The sequence below is a fragment of the Miniopterus natalensis genome, chromosome 8, assembly GCF_054644295.1.
Source record: "Miniopterus natalensis isolate mMinNat1 chromosome 8, mMinNat1.hap1, whole genome shotgun sequence".
Lineage (NCBI taxonomy): Eukaryota > Metazoa > Chordata > Mammalia > Chiroptera > Miniopteridae > Miniopterus > Miniopterus natalensis.
In genome coordinates, this window is record NC_142088.1 from 81,822,457 (window position 1) to 81,845,244 (window position 22,788).

Here is a 22,788-nt window from a genome sequence, read left to right on the forward strand (position 1 = left end):
AAATCCTATCATGTGTTATACTTATTTTATTAAAAATGTTTTCTGTGTGCAGTGATTCTTACCTTGCTGGTCTCAGGTCTATCCGGGTCAAACTGAACTTGCTTAACAGCCAACTCTCTTCCTGTATCGACATCGTAACAGAGGTAGACCCTGCCAAAGGCCCCCTGGCCAAGCAGTTTGCCCAATCTCCAGTTGATTGGAGCACGAGGTGCTAAAAAAGAACACTTTCTTAAAATAGAAGAGCTAGACAGCACAGGAATGGTTAAGGAGTAAGTAAGCACGCTGCATGGGTAATATTCTTAATTGAATTTGCTTGAGTGCAGGGGAAAACCATGATCATCCACATTTATAATGATCACCATGGTTTTGGTTTTTTAAGACATGTTTTTTATTTATTTTTAGGGGGGGGGGGGATCGAGCCTGAAACCTGGGCTGTGCCCTGACAGGGAGTCCAGCCAGCACGCTCTCGCTCTGCGGGACGATGCTCAGCCACTTAGCCACACTGGCCAGGGCACAATCATCACCTTTGAAAATTTTTCTCTTTAGTCCATTTTCTAAGAATTTTAAACCCAAACAAGGTCCATAATCCCATACCTCATTTTTTCCAATGACATTATTTTCTTTCTTGGTTACAAATGTAATAGTATCTTTTACTCAATCTAAGATACCACTGATTGTAAGATAGACTATTTCCTATCTTTATTATAGTTAGTTTTCCATCTGCCTATGATGTAGAAAGCTGGAAAGAGCAACACTCTAATTCTAACAAGAGATAATCTTAAAAACTGCCAGAGGGGAAAAAAGCAAACTATAGGCAGAGGAACAAAGATAAAAATTACAGAACAGTATAAAAGCCAAAAACAACAGAGAGATAGCTTTAAAGTGCTAAAATAAAAAAAATTTGCCCAGAATTCTACACCCAGAAATAAATCCTTTCAAAAATAAAGGAGAAATAAAGGCCTTTTACAAACAAACAAAAGGTGAAAAAATTACCAGCAGACTTCTATTAGAAGAAAGGTTAAAGTAATTATTCAGGCAGAAGAGATTTGATCTCTGACAGAATCTTGGATCTACATAAAGATCTACAGAAATAAACTGAAGGATATATAAAAGACATTCTTCTCTTATTTTTAATCCTTTAAAAGACAGCTATCTAAGGCAAAAACATCAGCAACGTAGTGTGAGGGCATAGAAGCAAAAGTAAAATATGACAACACTAGCACAAAAGGGAGGAATTCAGAGAATGCAAATATCACTGCACTCTTCAGGCACGAATCTCTGTATTCATTACTTACATGATAAAGTCCAAATACTTCACAATCTGGCCTTAAGTCACCATTCTAGTCCTATTTGTACTCCTCCAAGTAAGATGTCCTCCCCTTTGGCCAAAAATAAACTATTCCCACCTTCAGATTATGCCATGGCCTCTTGCATGTCACCTTCTCACTGTGAATCCTTACTCACAATTAAGATCCAGATTAAATGCTACACTGTGATTACTGCTGCAGACACCATTCTCCCTATCAGACTGTATCTCAGAGGGTGTGTGAAGCCTCGGTGCCAGACCTCAACCAAGAGGTTAGAAGTGAATGGATGGATGACGGACTGACAGCAATTTTCCCAGCAGAAAGGGACGGAATCACCTGAAGCCAGCCAGCAGGGATGCCGGGCTTACACCTGGCATTCCAGTCACCTTTAGAAATACCACTTTGGCCGGCCGGCAGGGCTCAGCGGTTGAGCATCAACCTAGGATCCAGGAGATCACGGTTCAATTCCCAGTCAGGGCACATGCCCGGGGTTGTGGGCTCGATCCCCAGTAGGGGGCGTGCAGGAGGCAGCTGATCAAGGACTCTCTCATCACTGATGTTTCTCTCTCTCTCCCTCTCCCTTCTTCTCTCTGAAATCAATAAAAATATATTTTAAAAAATCAAATGTCTGTACAGGTTGTTATACATTTCACAATGCCAATGGCTACTACTTACAGCGGCTGGGTGGGCTGATGTCCATTACAGTCAAAGTGGGATTATCTATGTCACTTCCCCTTCTTCTCATCCGACTATCATCGTACTCTGGGGTAAAGATACTGCTTCCACTACTAGTGCTTAAGGAGTGGTCAGTAGGACTGAAACTGACAGGAGACCGGAAGCTGGTCCCCTGGGTTCTTCTAGCTCTTGGAAAAGTTTTCCGACCTACACAACAAAAATATAATCACCTTAAAACTTTTATTAATATGTTGCAATTGAATGTTTTTAAAATTTGTAATGTAAGGAACAGAAATCTATCCTGTGACTAGGCTAAGAAACTGAAACAGCAACAATTATTTGATCATATGTTTTAAACCTAAAATTACCATTTTTTAAAGAGTTCAAGGAAAAATCCTTGTTAATAGTAAATGAGTCAATAATGAAAACACAAGGGGGAAAAAAGGTGAAAGCAGAAATGAAAAGTAGGAAAAAAACAAAACAGGATCTGAATAGAAATTCAAATAATCTCTTATGTTAACACACACACATTCATAAAATCATAGAACAGAACTCCCTCATTTTGGGATTAAAAAGTAGAAAAAATATACCTTAGTCTCATTTCTAATCATGATTTAAAATATAAACCAAAATTGGAAAGTTTATAGGTAGCAATATTTTTTCCTTAAAAGGGCCACACAAGTATGAATTTTATGAAGGAGTAACTTTCTGAATAATATCATTTTTAATTATTCCTTTTCTTCTAAAGGAAAGATAAATATTATGAAGTAAGTTGGCATAAAGCTAAGGTGTTATTATAATTTTGGTTATGACCCAATGTTTTAAAAAAATTTTTAGGCAGAAAACTAAATGAGAAACAAGTTTATTTCTAATAGTATTACTTAAATATGAAATTTTTATTTTTATATTTATTATTTTTGAGAATTTTCACAAACTGTTCTTGTGGTCTGATTGCCAGCAACTTACCATCATTATAGTCTTGATGGTGATATGAAACATGATACCTCCTTGGATACGTTCCTCCTTTCCCAAATTTCTCAAAGATAGGGTTATCATAGTCTACTAAGACACATAAAAACTTGTGTTATTCAAAAAGCCAAATATTTCTTTCAAATAATGAAAACCACATTCACACATTTTTATTTGACTAAAAAAAATTCCCCTCTCCCTGCCACCTAAAACATTATTCAATGACATACACATTAAACATTTAGAATGTGGATAATCTGACCTGAAAATTCCTGGTGATTATCTGGGTAGCTCTGTGCCCTAGGCATTCGTGATTTTGGATAGCTCTCTCTAAAAGTAGAAAAAGTCACATTAAATTGAGAGAATGTAAATAAGACATTATAAAAACTGTATGCAACATCAATATCTGTACGTATGTGTGAAAACCATATATACATAAAAAGGAGCTCACTCTGAAATGTTAACATTAACTGAAAAAAGAGAAGTTTCTTCTTAAACTCTTATTTGGTACATGCAGGCAAAAAGCCTGGCTTTAAAAATGAACCCACTGGGGCCTGGCCAGCATGGCTCAGCAGTTGAGTGTCGACCTATGAACTAGGAGATCTCAGTTCGATTCCCAGTCAGCGCACAGGCCCAGGTTTGAGGCTCAGTCCCCAGTAGGAGACATGCAGGAGGCAGCCAATCAATGACTCTCTCATCAATGATGTTTCTCTCTCTCTCTCCCTCTCCCTTCCTCTCTCTGAAATCAATAAAGATATATTAAAAAAAAAAAAAAAAATGAACCCACTGAGTATAGTGGTAAGAATGATATGCTTTGGAATTGCAGGTGTTTGGGAATTCCTGTCTTTCATCCTAGCTCTGCCACTTAACTAGCTGTTCTAACCTTGGCAAATCCCCTTTCTGAGACTGTTTCCACATCTATAAAATCGGAGATAATTTCTAACTCATCAAGTACATATCTTTCACATTATTATTTCCCTGAATTTCTTAAATGTTTTATATGGCCATCTTGACATAGACACAAAGACACAGGTAACAGAAAAGTAAATGTCTATTCCCATACAATATTAGTTATATTTTTACAATCTGCTTTCACAAAGCAATCCTAGAGATTAAATAGGTAAAGATTTTAATACAGATACTGACTCTGTGTGTCCTAATTGAGACCAGGAGAGAGGGAGCACTTGGAATAAAAAATTCAGTTGCAACTTTACCTGCCTTATATTCCTGTACAGTTATTTCACAAAACAAGAGTACTTAAATTCTAAATCACAACCAACAGACTGGGCCATAGCTACCAAGAATGTTAAGTTATTTATAATTTGGTGCCAGAATGAACATAATCCTGAAAAGGTGTAACAACTCACAAAATCTCCAAAACATTAATAAAAAGTCTGATAGTTTTGCAAACACGGTTTTAAAAGTAAATTTACATAAATTCTAAATTTGCATTTAGCTTCAAAATACAATTTTGGCAAGCAGGAATACTCAAAATATTATAATGAAGTATCAGTTTTAACTAATAATCATACTGAGCCCCATGAGGTTAAGGGATTTCTCCAAACTATAAAATAATCCATTTGCCATAAGTATAGACAAGTATCAATTACATTCCTCTAAATGTAGCAAAAAAGCATTGATAACTCAACATATTGTGTGTGTGTATTATACATATAATACACACATACATATGCGCATATTTACCCACATATGTTAAAAAACAAAAACTACAATCAACATTACCCATCCAAAGGACTATCAAGTGAGGGACAACTTCCTGAGCCAGAATTTTCAGGACTGCTTAAAAGTAATGGGTCCAGCATCTAGAAAAATATACAGAGTTCCACCATTTGATATAATATAACCAGAAGTTAGTTTTTTAAAAAAATAGCTTTATTGAGATATAAATCATGTAACATAAAATTCACTCATTTAAAGTGTAATGGTTTTTAGTATATTGAGAGTTGTGCAACCTTCATGACAATCTCAGAACACTGTCAGTACTCAAAAAAGAAACCCCATACCCAACAGAGGTCACCCCTGCCCTACTAATTTTTAAATGCTTAAGATGTAGTTGTCCCTTATAGGTGGGCTACTTCAAAATTTTCTAAGAGAAAAATATTGTTTCTCTATGGACTAAATACATAAAAGCGTTAAATTTCACATAATTTTGCTTAGTGTAAACGGAACAAAGGCCCCACCCAAATGAGACCGCTGACTGCCACATTACTAGAAAATGAGACTGCAATTGTAAGCAGCCAATGTAAGGCTAAGGAACAACAGGAACTCCATGGAAATACTTCAATACTACAAAACTTTTAATAACTTTTTTCTCTATTTCGTTTGTTTATTTTGTTCATTAGATTCCACAAAAATATGGAACGCTTCAGGAATCTGCACATCATACCCGTGCGAGGGCCATGCTAATCTTCTCTGTGTGGTTTCATGTACAGCATACATGCTGCTGGAGTGAGCACTTACTAACATTTTTAAATGTTTTAGAAATTGATAAACCTCACCTTCACAAAGTTAAATATTTGTTGTTTTATTACATCTTTCAAATATTAATTTAAAAATATAAATATTAACCCCAGGGTTACAAATGCATGCATTTATTTATGGATGGGCAATATAAAATAACCTGCCTTATCCCAGCTTTCTTTATGCATGAATGCACACGACACACATAAATTAGTGGGCACTTTCCTACATTTTTTACTATTTTGTTCACTGAAGGAAGATATGGGGTTGGAGAAGAGATGTAAACACACACACACACACACTCTCTCTCACACAATACACACACACACACAAGCATCTGCCAAACTACACTGATCCTGACAAGATCCCTTTAAATAAAATGAAAAACCACATCCAACTTTTGCTTACTTGGTCCATGCTCTCTGGAATAAACTCTCCTTCACTGTTGATACTGGTGAATGACCCATTCCGGGCAACCTGATGTAATTCATCTGGAATGTATCCTGGGGGAGGGGAGCTTTGATCTCTACTAGTGGGACCTCAAAGAAGAAAAGTATATGATTTTATAAAGATCAGCATGGAATCCATTTTTGTTTTAATTATACACAGAATTTCTGGACTATAGTACCAATAATTTTAGCAACTGAAACCCAGTTTTTATTAAAACTTATCAAAACATTCATGTCTGTGAAACTGCAAATATTTTTATACCTTTCTAAACACCCACCCTACTATAATTATTACCCCAATGTAATATTCATTTACACTTATTAAGTGGTACATTCTTCTGGCTGCTGATTACTGCACTGTGGGGTTGATAACACAAGACAGATTTCTAAATGAATGCCGCTGCTTCTGAACTCCCAGAGGTCACTTGTGCCAGGTGTTACCCCTCAATGTAATTTATGGAAGGTGTCATGATGCAGTGGAAAGAATACAGGCTTTAGAGTCAGACCTACGTTTAAATCCCAGTTCTAGTTATTCACCAGCTATATGTCTTTGGGAAAGTTATCCAGTCTCCAGAAACCTGTTTCCTCACCTGTAAACATGGGACTGAATCTCTTTGCTGCACGAGGATTGTGATTATAAAATTATTCATAATGAACACATGCTATGCACACTTGGCTCCAAAACTTTCTTTCCATTCCCTCTCTGTCGTCTTTACAAACCTAAAGTGAGTTGACTTTTCTTAACCACTTAGTCCATATTAGAGTGCTTTCAATTTGGAGTCCTGAATTTTATCCTTTGGTACTTAAAACCAGGCATTTTTTTCTGTGTGGCAAGCCATGTTCCTGAAATGTACATTTCTTCATAGTTTAGAAAATTGGAGAATATAGTTCACCTAATTAATCACCTAATTTCTTCCTGACAATAATCCACTTTTTTTATCTGGTTGTACAGAAATAATGTTATGTTTATTAACACAGCTCCTCTCCTTTGCTTCTAATTTTTTGAAATTCAACTACAAAAAACATATGGGAAAGTTCTATGAGCATTAAAAGCTCTGATCAGATTTAAAACAAAAAAAGGGCTTTGCCTTATGTAAAGGGGTGATAGTTAAGTATACAGCAGTACTTGTTAGTGATGAAGTAGGGAAAAGAGAATAAAATTACCAAGAAATGTGAACAAAGGAGATCATTTCCTACACGTGACTAAAATGAGTAGGGACTCAACTCTAAGCCAGGGGTTGATTTAGGCTTTGTAACAACTGTGATCACACTGTCCTAATATTTTTATTCCCTCCTTATACCCTTGATTATAAAAGAAGATTAATATACCAGTTACTAAAAGGAGACAGGGAAGAAAAAAAGACTATGAAGTGTCTTCATCTCCTTACTTACTAACCCATTTCTCTTCCCTTCTGCTCCTCACAATGGGTGTGCCAACGCACACTTGGTCACGACCTCCACACCAGCGTAGGCTCCCTCCCAATGGAAGTTTTCCCTCTAGCTATCTTTTATGAAAATTGTTCAAGGGAATAACTGTTAGTGAACAAGGAAGAAAGAGAATGCTCATATCTATCAAAGCCATTCTGAGTTTAAAGAGGTTAGTACTTTACAATGTCCAGTTTCTTCTTATACTGGCAGTGAAGCCAAACAAGAATGTTTATTAGCAGAACACGAGTGAGATATTCAGTACAATTTTAATTCAAAATGAATTTAAAACGTCAGCTTACTTGTGTATTAGCCTGTTCTGTCTAATGCAACTAAAATAAATTGGCAATTTTTGCCCTGGCCAGAGTAGCTCAGTTGGTTGGAGTGTCGTCCCGTGCACCATAAGGTGATGGGTTCAGTTACCGGTCAGGGCACATACCCAGGTTGTGGGTTCAATCCCTGGTCGGGACATGTACGGGAGGCAACTAATCGATGTTTCTCTCATATCGATGTTTCTTTCTCTCTCCCTTCCTCTCTCTAAAATCAATTAAAAGAAAGAAATGTATAATTACTAATGGTCGTGCTTTCTAGTTTGAAAAGCAAAATGTACTTTAAAGGTGCTCTCTCAATTTATTGCTACAACAATCCCATGATTTAAAGATGTGGACAAAATTAATGATCTCAGGTTAATTAGAGAGCTGGAACTGGAATTCAGGTATCCCTAATGTTCTTTCACCAAAATTTTAAATTATATAAAAATATTTCCAAATGCAGATGAGCAATTTTTATTTTACTCATGTTATTTTCTCTGTTGCTCACATTTTCAGCATTTCTGAAAACAAAAGTAGGACTTCTGTAAGATGGATACTCAGAAGGAAATAGTCATAAAATAGTTGTCTCTGGGGACCAAAGCAGAAGATAAATAACTAATATTTTTGGTGGTTCACATGCTAATTTAATCTTCTTTTGTTATTAACAATCCTCCCTGTTACCAGCCCCAGACTCTCAACCACATCTCTCCTCTGTCACCTCTCCTGCCTCCTCCCCTTTCATTCATCTGTTTGCCTCCTCTTCTGTCCCCTCCCTTCAGTCCCCTCACATGTTTTTGTGCTATCTTTAATGACAGATTCATCCCCCAATCTGTCAAAAACATTTATACCAGTGGTTTTTGAGCAATATAATGCTCTTACAATATAAAAGTGTAGATTATCAGTGTTTTAAACAAACTGAAGACCGGGCAGTTCAGAGCACCTCTGCCCAACCCATGCCCCTCTCACAGGCTCCTTTAAAAAAAAAAAAAAGGCATAGTTTCCATTTCTCTTTGCACCATAAGCTTAATTATAACAATATATTATTAATGAGAAATAAAAACTGAATACTAATAAAGCATAATCTGGAAACTATTTTGATAACACTCTTGGCATTAACTAAACTTCAAAGAAAGGCAACTTACGAACTTATTCCATCCATTAATTTTATTTCTTTAATCATCACCTGAGGTCATGCTTAGAGAGGGGGATGGGGAAAAGAAACATCAACGTGAGAGAGAAACATCCATCAGTTGCCTTCAGTATGCTCCCCTACTGGGGACCAAACCTGAAACCCAGGTATGTGCCCTGACTGGGAACTGAATTAGCAACCTTTCAGTGCAGGGGACAACGCTCTACCAACTGAGCTACTCCAGATGGACCATCCATTCATTTTAATATATTAAAATACTTCTTTTCATTTTTTCCCTGCAGTTTATTTGTACAGGTAAAATGTCTTGAGTAATCTGAATCTGTTCAACATTAAAATGTTGGGGGGATATAAAGAAAGAGTGTGTAAGTTGGAGACTGCCAATCCTGATACTTGAGGTAATTTTTCAAGAAATATCAGATACTCCCCGCTGATGTGGCTCAGCAATTGAGCATCTACCTAGGATCCAGGAAATTGTGGTTTGATTCCTGGTCAGGGCACATGCCCGGGTTCGGGATTGATCCCCAGCAGGGGGTGTGCAGAAGGCAGCCGGTCAATCACTCTCATCACTGATGTTTCTCTCTCTCTCTCTCCCCCTCTCCCTTTCTCTCTCTGAAGTCAATAAAGACTTTTAAAAAAAAAAAAAAAAAAGAATATCAGATACTACAGAGACAACAGTATGGTGAGAAAAAGAAAAAAGAAATATCAGATCTAGAACATAGTTAACTGAGATAAACTATAGAGAACATAGAGATAGGCTGCTATTTATCAGAGTTATGTTTAGGTTACATAAAAGGATAGAGAAAAAACTGAGAAGTCGCCCATTCACAATTCAGACACTAGCTTTCTTACCTAGTACAGAAAGCCGTTTTTTCCTCTCTGCTTCGAATACTGTGTTATCCGAATGATCTAGTGATGGCAATGGTTCTAAATTAGTAGCCTACAGAGGAAAAAGGAGGGTTAATGCTACTCTTCCCCTCTAAGGCTTTAACAAAATCCTCTTCCCTACTAAAAACATCCTAGAGATTCTACATTGTTTGTGGGTCTGATCAAATCCACTCTTGGAAATTTTAACATAATTCTTTCCAAGTTCTTAGTTTCTGCTAGTTTCATATGTACAGTATATTACACTTGTAATTTTGGCTATATAGTTTTGAGGAGTAAGGATTTAAACTATAGCAGTTACAATGTGTAAATTTTCATTTAATCATACTGAAAATATATTAATAATAATAGACTATAACCATGTTTCATATGTTGACTTTTACAGGCATAAACCCTATAGTCCTTGCTGAAAAAACCCAACTCATACCTGTGCACTTCCGTTTATTACAAGTAGTATTTTGAGGCTCTTCATATGAATACTGCGGTCCAGCAGTTCCACGGCCTTGTCCAAGTCATCTTGAGTAGTTAGTGGAATTACCAACTAAACAAAAAGGAAAATTAGGAATCATGCAGACATCTCCCAAGGTTCAGTCCTTCCAGGACCATCTCTGTCACTATGGAATTGTAACTTATAACTCTCAAATACCTGCCTCTTTGATTTGTCAGTATAATGGAATTCTGAATGAATACATGTATCCAGATTGTTTTGTTCTTCCAATTCTACCAGCACTAAAATAACAGAATAAATATAAACACTTTTTTTGCTTTTTGAATCATTAAATTTTTCAACACATTTAAAAATTAATTATCTAGGATATTTCCATAATATTGCTAAACTTAAGCTATAGTATCTTCACTCCAAAACAGCATTAAAGAGTGCACACGAAAACTACATAAAATAAAGGGTACTATTATCTTTTGTCTGCACTGATGAAACTTTTAGTTGTTGTGTGTTTTTTAATAGTATCATGGATTTGCATTCTCACTGGATGTGCTTATCAACATACCAAACACAATGAGCATCTGTGCAGCTGCACTGGAGGGACTCATATCCCTAACCCTGGTGACTTGACCACTACTCTAAACAAATAGAAGCGAAGTCAGTCAGCGGCCCACAGTGAATCCTGATGTGGAAACCTGCTTTCATTGTTCCCCAAGTGGATCAGACGTTACAAAGGACAAAAGCACCTGGGGGTATATGAGACCAAGCATGATTCATACAATTAAACAAAATCAAAATACCTTTTTCTTTTTTAAAAAAAGAAACTTAGTAGCATAAGACGATTCTTTCAACAACCTTCAAAGTATATCCAATTTCATTAAAAGAAGGACAATAAAAACAAGTGACCGTATCCCACATTTAGCCTGCTCTAATTAGCACAGTATATAAGCCATTCAAATGTAAAGACCTAGTTAGTTTTGGGTCCTTTACAGTGTAAATTCCTTGAAGACAAGGACGCCCTACCAACCCCCCCTCCCCCGCCACACACACACAATTAACCGGGAGCACAGAGAAGAGCAAGCACTTGCTACATGTTGTTCAGTAAGTATCAAAGGGTGAAAGCTCCAGCGGCACCCAAACCCGCGAGCTGACCCGGCGTGCCAGACACAAATACAGCAGGTCCTCATGTATAGGAACCTAACTAGTGTTTATATCAATTAGTCTATGGTGAAAATGGTTTCATTATAAGTTGTTTCATTTAAAGTCACAGAACCTGCCTACCCTGTTAAGGGAGGACTAATGAGAAAGAATTCCATCACACAATCTGCTTATGGTCACTTAATCTGTGCTGGAAATTATATTTCCAATTTCTGCAGGTAGCTAATTTTATACATTACAACTTATCAACTCATCAGACCCTTTTTTCTCTATGAGAATTTTTTCTAATAACAAAAAAATATTAACTGTTTGGTACCCTAGAACAAGCCTGATGTACTTGATTAAATTCTTGTCATTATGTCAATTATGAACCGTACTGTACATCTTGTTCCTATCTTTAATATTCTTTTTTATTATACTTTAAGCACTAGAAAACATTTTAAAGAAATGATGAAGGTTGTTTTACCAATTTTTCATTTAAAGGGAAAAGCTGAATATTTGCTTTTACTACACATTTAATTATAATTGGAATACTTACTTCTACAAGATATTGTTGCCTTGGGGAAAAATACTAGTTTAAATCACAGTAACAAAATGTTAAGTGTTTTGCTCTTCTCCGTTTGCAAACAATGGGAAATACGGATGTTCTGGAGAGGTGCCGGGAGCCCACGCTACTAGGAACGTGGTTCTCATGTGGTCCCTTGTGTGTTCTAAGGTCACCTGTTATACGTTTTACAGGTCCCTACACTTGTCTAAATTATACTAAATAAATCACACAATGTTTTCCTGCTTCATGAATTCATTCTAGCCTCATTCATGAAATCGATTTCCCTCTGGCATATTATTGATAAATCACTTGTGTTTTAATACAAAACCCTTCTGAAAAGGAAACTAAAAATTGAATTCAAAAATTCACTAAATAGAACCTAAATTTGAAAGAAGTAAATTATCTTCCTGACTTTACATAGTGAAACATGGAAACAGTCCATAAAAGTTCTCCTCCTCTATCCATCTAAAATGGAACCAATCTTAAAAATCCACTTCCTGTACTTTCTTTTTTTCCCGCCCCTTTTAATCCTCACCCTAGGACAGGATATGTTTTTATTGACTTTTAGAGAGAGGCGGGGAGAGAGACAGACAGACAGACAGAAACACTGATGTGAAAACCTTTTGGTGGACAGGACGGGTCAACTCTCCAAGCAACTAAGTCACCGGGCCAGGGCAGAAAATCCACTTACTTTCCCTTCACGCCCTCATATCTATCCCCCATGACAACACACACAGACACATACACACCTGACACTTTTTACATAAACAGGAGCCCAACGAACAAATCCAATCAATTCTGGCTTAAATTTACTGGTTGTTTCGGTTCTGGCAAGCTAGAAGTCAATAGAATAACGGTTCTTTTGGAAAAAATTTATATTACACTAGAAAAAAATATTTATAGAACTGGAATAACAAGCAGTATAAATGAGTTTTCTGCTTGTCCACAGGCCCACAAAACTAACATCCCTTGAAAGTTCTTTCCTAGCACCCCAATGTTCAACAGCATGCATTGAGTTGATCATGATGTAAATTATGACATGGTTAATTCATAGAATCACAGATCCTCACAGAATCTCTCAGTCCAAGAAACTTTAAACAACATGATCTCTCATCCTAATGCCTCTTTTACCATATTCCTGCCCAAGGCCACCCATACATAATGGCAGAACCATTCCCAGGAATCCTTCAGAAAGTATGAGGGAAAGAAAAAAAACTGAAAATGGAGAAGTTTTCCTATTTTTAGAAAATGGAAGAGGGTTCCTAAAACAACAGATCAATTAGCTTGATGTCAGACCTCAAGAAAATCCTACAAAAATTATATAAACAAATCGGAAGAACTCAGAAAAGAAACATGATTCTAGGAACAGGACAGGGGTACAGTATGAAAAAAAATGATGTCAAACTAACACCATCATTTTTCTTGATAGCTCTACTTGCCTGTTACATCAAGACAACATTGTAGTCTTAATGTACTTGACATCTGAAAATTTTCTATGACACAGTTTTAGACCAAACCAAAACAAAGATGCATCTGGGTTCCCCTAGAATCATACCATGACATAAAGATTCAAGTTCAAGACTGTTTATATGGGAAGACACACTAAGAAACACTGGTAGGGAAGTGGGGAAGGCGGGGAAGAGAAGGAGATCCATAAAGGGTGTATTTTTCAGCAAGTTATCACTATGGGCAAGTGGAGCCTATCCATCCCCATCTCCCACCCTATCCTTGGTATGTACTTCAGCATAGGCCCTTTAACCATACCCCTGAAAAGCCAACAGGGTCTCAGGGACTGGCAGTTGGAAATCAGGCCAGCACAAACAGAAATAATAAGTGCCAAGACAGGGCGAGGCAACAAGGGGTTCATGGCTATTAAAGCCAAAAAGTATTTGAAAAATAAAATTTTAAGGTATTAAAATATTACAGCACTCATCACTTTGTTCAGGTATCTTACTTCTTTGGAAATGGATTTTTTATCAAAATATTTTCCATTTTCAGTTGTGTTTCTTTAGACACACTTATATTAGTATATTCTTCTGCTTTAACAATTCATTTGAAATTTATTTGCATAATGCTTTAACATTTGCAAAGCAATTTCATGTTTTCTAAAACTAATTTTTACTAAGCTTTCCACTGTCACTCCATTCCCACTGGTCCCCTTTCTGTTCCTGAAACATGGAAGTCTTTTCCATGTTAGGACCTCCACGCTGCTCTCAAGCTGCTTTCACTACCAAGAATGCTCTTTCCTTCAAACACTTTGCAGGGCTGGCTTTTCGTGCGTCAGTTCTCAGTAATTAGACATTAGCACCTCAGTCAGTTCTCCCTCAGCACTACCTAAAAAGAGTACCTGCTGCCCTTGCCTTTATTCTTGATCACAATACTTTATGCATTTCCTTCAAAGAACTAAATATATTTAAACAGCTCATTTACTAACTATCTGCTTCTACTACAAGTCTATAAATTCCATAAGGAGCTATAATTCCTAACTCATAGCATTATACCTGGCAATTCAACAAGTATTTTCTGAGGGGATGAGTAAAGCAACAACAACAAATCACAGTAAAAATTAACCAGTTAACTACGTTGTCCCTGAAAATTTTAAGACCTGAAGATCTTGAGATCTCCTCATAGGATCTGAAAGAATCTCCAGAGATCATCGAATCCAATCCAAATTTTACAGAAGTTTCAAAAGGGGTTTCCCCAGAACAGAGAGCTCCTCAGTGCCAGCCACAGCAGCCCTTATGATCACGTACTCACTCCCAAACATAAGCATGATCTAATCATGTCTTAACCAGCGTGAAAATAATCCTGTAAGTTTAACTAAACTATCTCAGTACCAAAGCTCTATTATCTCCGTAGCCAAGGACAGAGTATGAGGAAAGGCATTTTATCAATAAAATACACAGAGTAAAAATATAACATAAATAAGCAGCCGTCTCAGTAATATATATATATTTCCTCCTTAAATAGATTCTCATTGAATTATTTTCACAGTAGAACCTTTTAATATTTTTGACAATGGAAAAAAACCCATTTTAATTTGTTAAATTTATAAATTTAATTGTGCTCTATCATTCCTCTAACACACCATATCCTTATCAATCCCTGAATAAAATCACAGCAGTCCTAAAACAGTCTCTGAAATGAACACACTACTTTCCAAAATAAGAACTACTTAAAGTTAAACTTCTCGTTTACCTCATTATTGGTATAATGTAGCTCCATAGACTGTCCAAAGGCAACTTTAGCTTTAGACCTCAGATCTTCCAGTTTAACTGGTCTGGGGAACTGAAGGATTCTGTATAAACAGAATTTTAAAATATTTTATTTCCTTAGGCATCGTTAAACAATATACTTCAACAGTTATCTCTTGGATAGAGAAATTAAAATTAAGTAAAAATGTAAGCATTCACTTTATGTGAACACTACAAAGGCTTATTTTTGATCAAGTGCACTAATTCTCAACACTAAGTTCAAAAACTTGAAGTCTGTTCTATCTTAATAAAAATTATAAAAAGGAAATTCTTAAAATCTTCTGCAGTTTCTAATTTGCACTAAAACTGTTATATGAATATTAAACAGAAATGTAAAATGTTCACTGAAGAAAATAATTAAACTTAACTGCATGACACCCACACAACGGAATGGACCAAAACTGTTAACAAGAACAAAAGTCATCCTTTGGGGATTCAAATTTTTATTTCTGTAACCTTATCAACTTTTAAATATAAATATTTTAAATATAAATATAAATATTTTTAAAGGATTAAAATTTTTTAATTCTAGTATTTTCTTCCTATGTCACAACACAGTGGCCTGTGCTGTCCCTGGGGACCATGCACCTAAGCTTGGCGATGTCTATGCTGGCCTGTAAGCTCTGTAAGAGGAGGGGCCATTTGTGTCATTGACTTTATCCCTTCATGGCCCAGCAGATAGTAAGCACTCAATAAATAATGTTCCATGAATGGAAAAAACAAAACTGTGAAAATATCCATAAAAGAATTGTAAATAGAAAACAAGTAGAATGGACAACAGTTGTATGGTGTATCTGGTATGTCCCAATTTTTTAAACCATATCTCTGTGTAAAACATTTTTACATCTCAGGTCATATGATGTATGAGCCTTTTGAAAGTCCTAAAAATAAATAGATCTTTCATTAAATTAATTTAATGAGATATGAATAACAAACATGAAATCCCATATTCTCCAGCTCCTATTAGTCTTGTTAATAATTCTGTTGTTAACCATCACCACCCATCTCCACTACTGTACTGAGATACAGATACCTGGAACAAGACTAGGCTTACACCTCTGCTAAATAATTTACAGCCACCATTCCAACCCATTTCCCTCAATATTACTAATTAAGTACATGCCATATGATTGAGGTACCTTGAGTATAATCAGAATTGTGAATGGTAAGTCCACATGCATAATTCTGTATAGTATAATTATGATAGGGAGATTTATGATAGGAAGATAATGACATGATTATGATAAGCAAAAAAAAAGGAAATGGTAATATTCAATGGCTGTATTATGTAATCTTATTTACTTCCTAATATCGCAAAATAAAAACATTTATCCTTTCTAATGTTTGGCATGAATTTTGACAGCTTCTACCTTAAATCTAAATACATATTACACACTACCAAGGACTATTCCATCTCAATTTGTAAGCCATGAGCCTTCATTAAGCTATAGAAAAAACCTCTCTCTAATGGCTTTAACTAGAACATGTATTTAAATCATTTAAATCAATAATCTGAAATGTAATGTTTCTTTTCTTACCTTTTTTCTCCTCTATGTTCAAATTTGACTCGGACATCATTCTATAATGAAATGATAAATCATTTCAGAAATCAGATAAAATTTCTAGAATTTCTAAATCACTTTTTTCTTAGGCACTCATTTAAAACAGAGCAGAGGGGGAAGGAGGTTTCATTTCAATATAATTCCAATCAATTGATAGGGTCTGCCAAGGAGCCAAGTTGAGAATTAGGTGGCTGAATCTGGGCTCAGCAGGAAAGACCACCAAGATCTGTAAGTGACAGCATCATGGGTATCAGGCATTTGCTAAATCCTGTAAGAATCAAAATGATCCTCTTTGTAGACAAAGAGAGTAGGTTACTTTAAATGAAAACAATTTGCTTATGTGAAGTACTTTAAGAATGGATGAAATAGCGTCAGAGAGCAGTTACCACATTAAATGCAACGCTATCTTTTTTTTTTTTAAACACACACCCTTATTTTAAAAATATGTAACAAAATATTTGATTGAAAAGTATTAAAATATGAATACTTTAAGCAAACCTCTATAAGATCAGGATATTCAAGAAAAATAATTCACAGAACAACAATATAACTTTTTAAAAATATTATTGAAACAAATACCTGCTTTTTTGGTGATAAAGATTTTGTTTTTCTGGTTTCCTGTAAGGATAATGCTGGTCGACTGGCCTTATGAAGAACAGCCAAATCTTGCATGATTGAGTTCAAAGCTTGCTGATCATCTAGATATTTTTAAAATAACATACTCAGAATTATAATTTCAATATGTATTTACTACTGACATCAAACACAAAATTAATAATGAAATTTAATGCAAAAATGCATCTAGAACATTTTCAATGCCTATGCTTCTGTTATTTTGGTGAAATAAAATTTTAATTATTTAAAAACTGAAGGCAGTAACATTAAAATAGCACTGGACACAAGCACTAGCATGCTACCAGGTGTCCACACAAGACATTTACAGGCAAAACAAAGTAATTCTGATTCTTCTAGTGATGTAACATCCTAGAATATAGGTCAAAACAGCCCTGTTATGACAAGTATGACAAGTTCTTCTTTTCTATGACACCTAAACAAACATCACAAGACATCTAAAATCTTAATTAAAACAAGTGGGGGGAAATAACTTTCTATAAATATCATCATTACTTGGCATTTATGCTCAAAGTACAGAGTTCCTTTCAGAGCTCTTCTCCCGTTAGACGTCCTATTGACTCTGTAAGGTGCTTTCCTGGCCTTCTCCCCAACAAGCTCAATTAGACCACACATGTTTAAGACTCTCTCATAATCTCAGCCAGGAACAATTCAGAAAGGAACGGTACAAGAAAAATCCATTCCTAAGGAAAAAAGTACTAAGCCCTTAAAACTGAGTGAAAGAATCATGAACCATAAACTTTTAATTTTTTCCAAATATAGCAAAGATTTCTTCCTAAGACTATAAGCATGAGCCTCCTAGTAATGCCAATTATATGCTCGCTGGAAAACTTCAGGGACAACGTAATTGATTTTCACTAGTAAATCAATTCCACTAATAATAATAATACATAATTGGGAAATAAGGAATTTAGGGAGTTTACAGTTTACATTTTAAAATGTAACCATTTTGGTAATAATTTATGTTCCAGAATAGTAATAATTCACACATGCTTTATCTTGTCATGAAAAATCATTTAAAAGAATGTGGTGATTCAATGGTTTCATCAGTCTTTCAAACACACAAATACTGACTTCTCTAATGTATTAACACTCATATATTCTGTTTTGTAGTGAAACTATTTGCATATTAAAATGAAAATTAATGACTCCAAGGGTTTTACTAATAAATTCCACGTTTAGAAGAATTTTATAAGTAACCTTTGTAAAATAAAATTTCATCAAAATGTTAGCTTAGCCCAAGAGTAACTGAACCAAAGGGTATAATATAATCACAAAATGTGTATTGTCCATGGGTCCAAGCCAGACTATGTCATTTATTGATAAAAATAAATCTTCCCTTAAAAAAAAATTAGCTGAGAATGATCTCAACTGGAATAAAATTATCTGACATAACCTTCTTGAGAAAGGTAAGATTTTTAATTCTGCACTGGGTGAGGGGGATTCTAATACTTAAACATATCTATGTTTTAATTATTTTCTTCATTAGAAAAAACTTAAACACTAGAATTTAGGTATTTTCACGTTCACAATACAAAAATAAGCAAATGCCTGGGAAGGCTTTGAATTAAATCTCTTATCACATTTACATATATGAATTTCCTTGTTTTAAAAAAAAAAAAAGAGTACCGTTTTCTATCATATGTATACAAAAATAAAGAGGACCATTTGAATAAAAGTAACTTCTCAAAGAAGTGACATACTAATAAAGAGCAACTTAACTGACTTTCTTCTTTACTGGCTTGAAGAAGAATCATATGGTAAATAAATATCCAATAGGAAACTTACTTTAAAGAAGCAAACAAGATGTAAACTAACAAATCCACAAAAGATCAAGCAAAGCATGAGCTGAGATACACCACGAGCACTATTCTAACAATTCTCAGACTGTTTTACTCAATTAAGAATCTCTGTGGTAGTCATAGGTACTAGACAGATGAGACAGGTTATAAATGTTGTAAAGACCATGAGTTGATCCAACAGGCATGGCAGTAAGGATGTCCAGAGGGTTCCACAGTCTGACCAACAGTCACACAGAAGCAGCAGTGGGTTTCTGACACATGATGACAGGACATTGAATATATTTGGGGAAAAACCAGAATATATTTGGGAAATAATTTCAAGTAAAATCTTTTATTAGACATGTTTAATTAGATACCTTATACTTAAAAATAATTATAGGAGAACATCCTCAATAAAAAATTCAAATATCTGTGACTCACACTAAAATATTCATGTTTTTCTAGGACTACTTTGGTATATGTTTTTAAGCAATGACTGTTCTTTGTTTTGTTGCTTAGTATAGTGCAGTATTATTTGAGAAGTATAGTAGAAATCAATTTGATTAATACACAGCTCAAACTGCAAGTCAGAGTAACCAAAATGAAAAGTTGATAGTTCAGTAAAAGGGTACCCAATTTGAAGCTGACAAAAGTGGAGAATTTGGACCATGTGATGGCACTGTACTCATGGTTACCAAGAGAAACCTCCGTATTGTTTTCCATAGTTACTACAAGTTTATCACGCACACAGGAAAAAATTTTCTCTCCTATTTTACCCTTTAATTATAGATAAAAATTCTTTTAGTTTGAACTTACCCATCATGGCAACCAGCTCAACAATCTGAAAATTAGGGAAATGGTTCTCCCATCAGCATTCTTTACTGCCTTAGGAGGTAAAAAACAAACATTAATAATAAGAAAAAACAGAAGAGGCAGACACACACTCAAAAAATATCAGTATAAAAAACACTAATGAGAAATATACAATATTAATACTTTATACATTTTGCTGAAGACAGGTCCTTTATTTTCCCCAGACACTCAATTATTGAGAATGAACAAAAAAAACCCAATATTATTACTTCATATTAATTTTATATCAGGCCCCTGGCTATCTAAGCTAAAAACAAGAACCAAAGTTTTTGAGAGTCAAAAACCTTAAGAGATAATCTATTAAACTCAAATTCCTACAACACAATGGCAGATATGAAGATGAGTAAAAAGGGTCATGTTTAGAGACAAAAGGGAGGACATCAACAAAAACAGTAAAGACTTACAAAAATTATCTTCCATAAAAGGAAATATTGTCAGGATCAACTTTTTCAGAACTCTGACATTAATCAAAGGCTTGCAGCAATCTAGGCAGCATTTAAGCATCTCAATAAAAAGAGCGACTGCCCTGGCTGTTTGTTGTGAGCGTCGTCCCGATGCACCAAGGTTCCGGGTTCAGTTCCTTGGTCAGGGCACATACAAGCAACCAATGAATGCATAAATGAGTGAAACAACAAATCGATCTCTCTCATCAATAAATAAAAATTTAAATAGATAGGTAGGTAGGTAGGTAGGTAGGTAGACAGATAAATAAATAAATAAATAAATAAATAAATAAATAAATAAATAAATAAATAAATAAATAAATAAATAGAAATTTAAGTAGAGAGAGCCTTATGGTGTTCTGACCCTCCCTATTTCTATCTCCCTGCCTTCTACTCCCAGCTCCAAAGTAGCAATGTAAACCAACAGCTCTCAATCACCATGAAAATGAGCAGCCTGGAAGCCATAGGATAGGACGGAATGTGGCAGGAATGCCTTCAAAGTCCAATTCTCCCAAAATTGTCATTATTTGACCTATCTAGTGGTTGGATGGAAGACCCCATTTGAAAGGCTGTCTTATATTTAACCTGACTCAAAGCTCTTTCAGTGCAAAAAGTTTAGGGTGTTTGTTAAAACCAATCAGGCAATTATTGCATTATTTCAACTGTCTGAGGAAGGAGAAAACAGTTGGGGGCAAAACAATAGGTTAAGAAAAAAAATTTTTTTAGAAAAGCTGTGGAATGAGATGTCAACAGAAAGCTTTGAGACGCTCCAACAGATTCCTGGGAACCTAGAAGTCACACAAATGTCCACCAAGGTTGTTGCATACTGAAGAAAGGCCTAAGAAAGCCCTAAGGCTTTCACCTCTGACTAACCTTGAGGCTCTGTGCAGCAGTAAGTAAAGACTAAAGTGGAGTTGTAAATGCCCAGAAGAATGCTGAAGGCCAGCCTCATACAGAGAACCTCTCAAAAAAGATTGTGAAACTTACTGGTTCCAGGCATCTAAGAAACTAACTGAGCAGTCTTCAGTTGCCACACACAACAAAGAATTCAGACTTTAAAAAATTAGTTTTTAAAAGTCACTAAATGAATAAATAAGAATAAACAAACAAACGAAAAAATTGTGGAGGGAGGAGAATCTGATTTCCAGAGGTGGCACACTATAATATTTAAAATGTCCAGTGTTTAAGAAAATCATGAGACATACAAGGACAGCATGGTTCCATATACAGGAAAAAAAGAAATCAACAGAAGCTGACCCTCAGGAAGCCTACGTTAGCGGTTAGACTAACAAAACAAAGACATTAAATCAACTATTTTAAATATGTTCAAAGAACTAAGGAAGCCATGCGCAAGGCACTAAGGATGTATGAGAATGTCTCATCAAACAGAACATCAATAAAGAAACAAAATTTATTAAAAAAGGAACCAGATAGAAATTTTGGAGTTGAAAAGTACAATAACTGAAACCATCAAGCACACCAACAAATGCATAATAGGAATCCCAGAAGGAGAGGAGGAAGAAAGGGGGAGCAGAAAGAATATTTTAAGAAATAATAGCCAAAAATTTCCCAAATATGATGAAAACCTATGTGTACATTCCAGAAGCTCAAAAAACTCGAAGCAGGAAAAAAATCAAAGTGGTCCAAACCTAGAAATGCCATCATCAAACTGTTGAAAGACAAAGAATCTTAAGAGCAGCAACAGAGAAGAAAATCATCATGTACAAGAGATGCTCACCTGATTTCTAACTGGTAACCTAGGAGACCAGAAGGCAAGAGAGTGACATTTGAAATGCTAAAAGACTGTCAATCAAGAATTCTATATCCAGCAAAATCATCCTGCAAAACTGAAGTCAATATTAAGACATTCCAAGATAAACAAGCACAAAGAAGTCATTACAATCAGACCTGCCATACAAGAAATACAGAAGTCCTTCTGGCTGAAATGAAAGGATACTAGAGAGGAAATCCAATCCACAGGCAAAAAGAACACCAGTAAGGATAATTATATAAGTATAAATAAAAGACGGAATAAGCATACCTTTTGTTTCTAACTCTTCATTTCTCCTGACTGTGGTAGGTACAAAACCAGTCCACCCCAAAGATGTCCATGCCCCAATTCCTAGAATCTCTGCTTATCAATTTACATAAGAAAAGGGACTTTAAAAATATGATAAGTTAAGAAACTTTAGATGGGAAGGTTATCCTGGATTATTTGGTTGGATCCCACATAATCATGGCTGTCCTTATAAATCACAGGAACAAGCAAGAAAGTGAGTGTCAGAGTAATGCTGCATGAGAAAGGCTTGACTAGACATTGTTAGCTTTGCAGGCGGAATGGGGTGGCCATGAGTAGATGAATGCAGGAAGCTTCTAGAAAGTGGAAAATGGATTCTCCTCTAGAACCTTCAGAAGGAACACAGCAATGCTGACACTTTGATTTTAA

The 22,788-nt window shown here is 35.4% G+C and overlaps 1 protein-coding gene and 1 non-coding gene across 8 annotated transcripts in view; both read right to left on the minus strand.

Annotated features, from left to right (window-relative positions):
- Positions 1-22,788, minus strand: part of MAP3K2 (mitogen-activated protein kinase kinase kinase 2) — a 65,917-nt gene that overhangs the window by 14,891 nt on the left and 28,238 nt on the right. For 2 of the 7 annotated variants that reach the window (XM_087819938.1, XM_016201713.2), the window contains exons 2-13: positions 19,843-19,911; positions 17,192-17,310; positions 16,589-16,629; positions 14,995-15,094; positions 10,077-10,190; positions 9,617-9,704; positions 5,841-5,971; positions 4,695-4,774; positions 3,214-3,281; positions 2,949-3,044; positions 1,983-2,189; positions 63-211 (exon numbers count right to left, since the gene is read on the minus strand). In XM_087819938.1, the coding sequence (XP_087676064.1) occupies positions 63-211; positions 1,983-2,189; positions 2,949-3,044; positions 3,214-3,281; positions 4,695-4,774; positions 5,841-5,971; positions 9,617-9,704; positions 10,077-10,190; positions 14,995-15,094; positions 16,589-16,629; positions 17,192-17,310; positions 19,843-19,849 (1,200 nt within the window). In that variant the 5' untranslated portion in view covers positions 19,850-19,911. Of the gene's footprint in view, positions 1-62; positions 212-1,982; positions 2,190-2,948; positions 3,045-3,213; positions 3,282-4,694; positions 4,775-5,840; positions 5,972-9,616; positions 9,705-10,076; positions 10,191-10,295; positions 11,248-14,994; positions 15,095-16,588; positions 16,630-17,191; positions 17,311-19,842; positions 20,596-22,788 lie in introns of those variants that run through there. The other 5 variants (XM_087819939.1, XM_016201714.2, XM_016201712.2 and 2 more) reach the window with 5 other exon arrangements.
- On the minus strand, positions 5,322-5,428 carry LOC148092649 (U6 spliceosomal RNA). Its single transcript, XR_015714969.1, has one exon. It is a non-coding gene; the product is annotated as a U6 spliceosomal RNA (small nuclear RNA).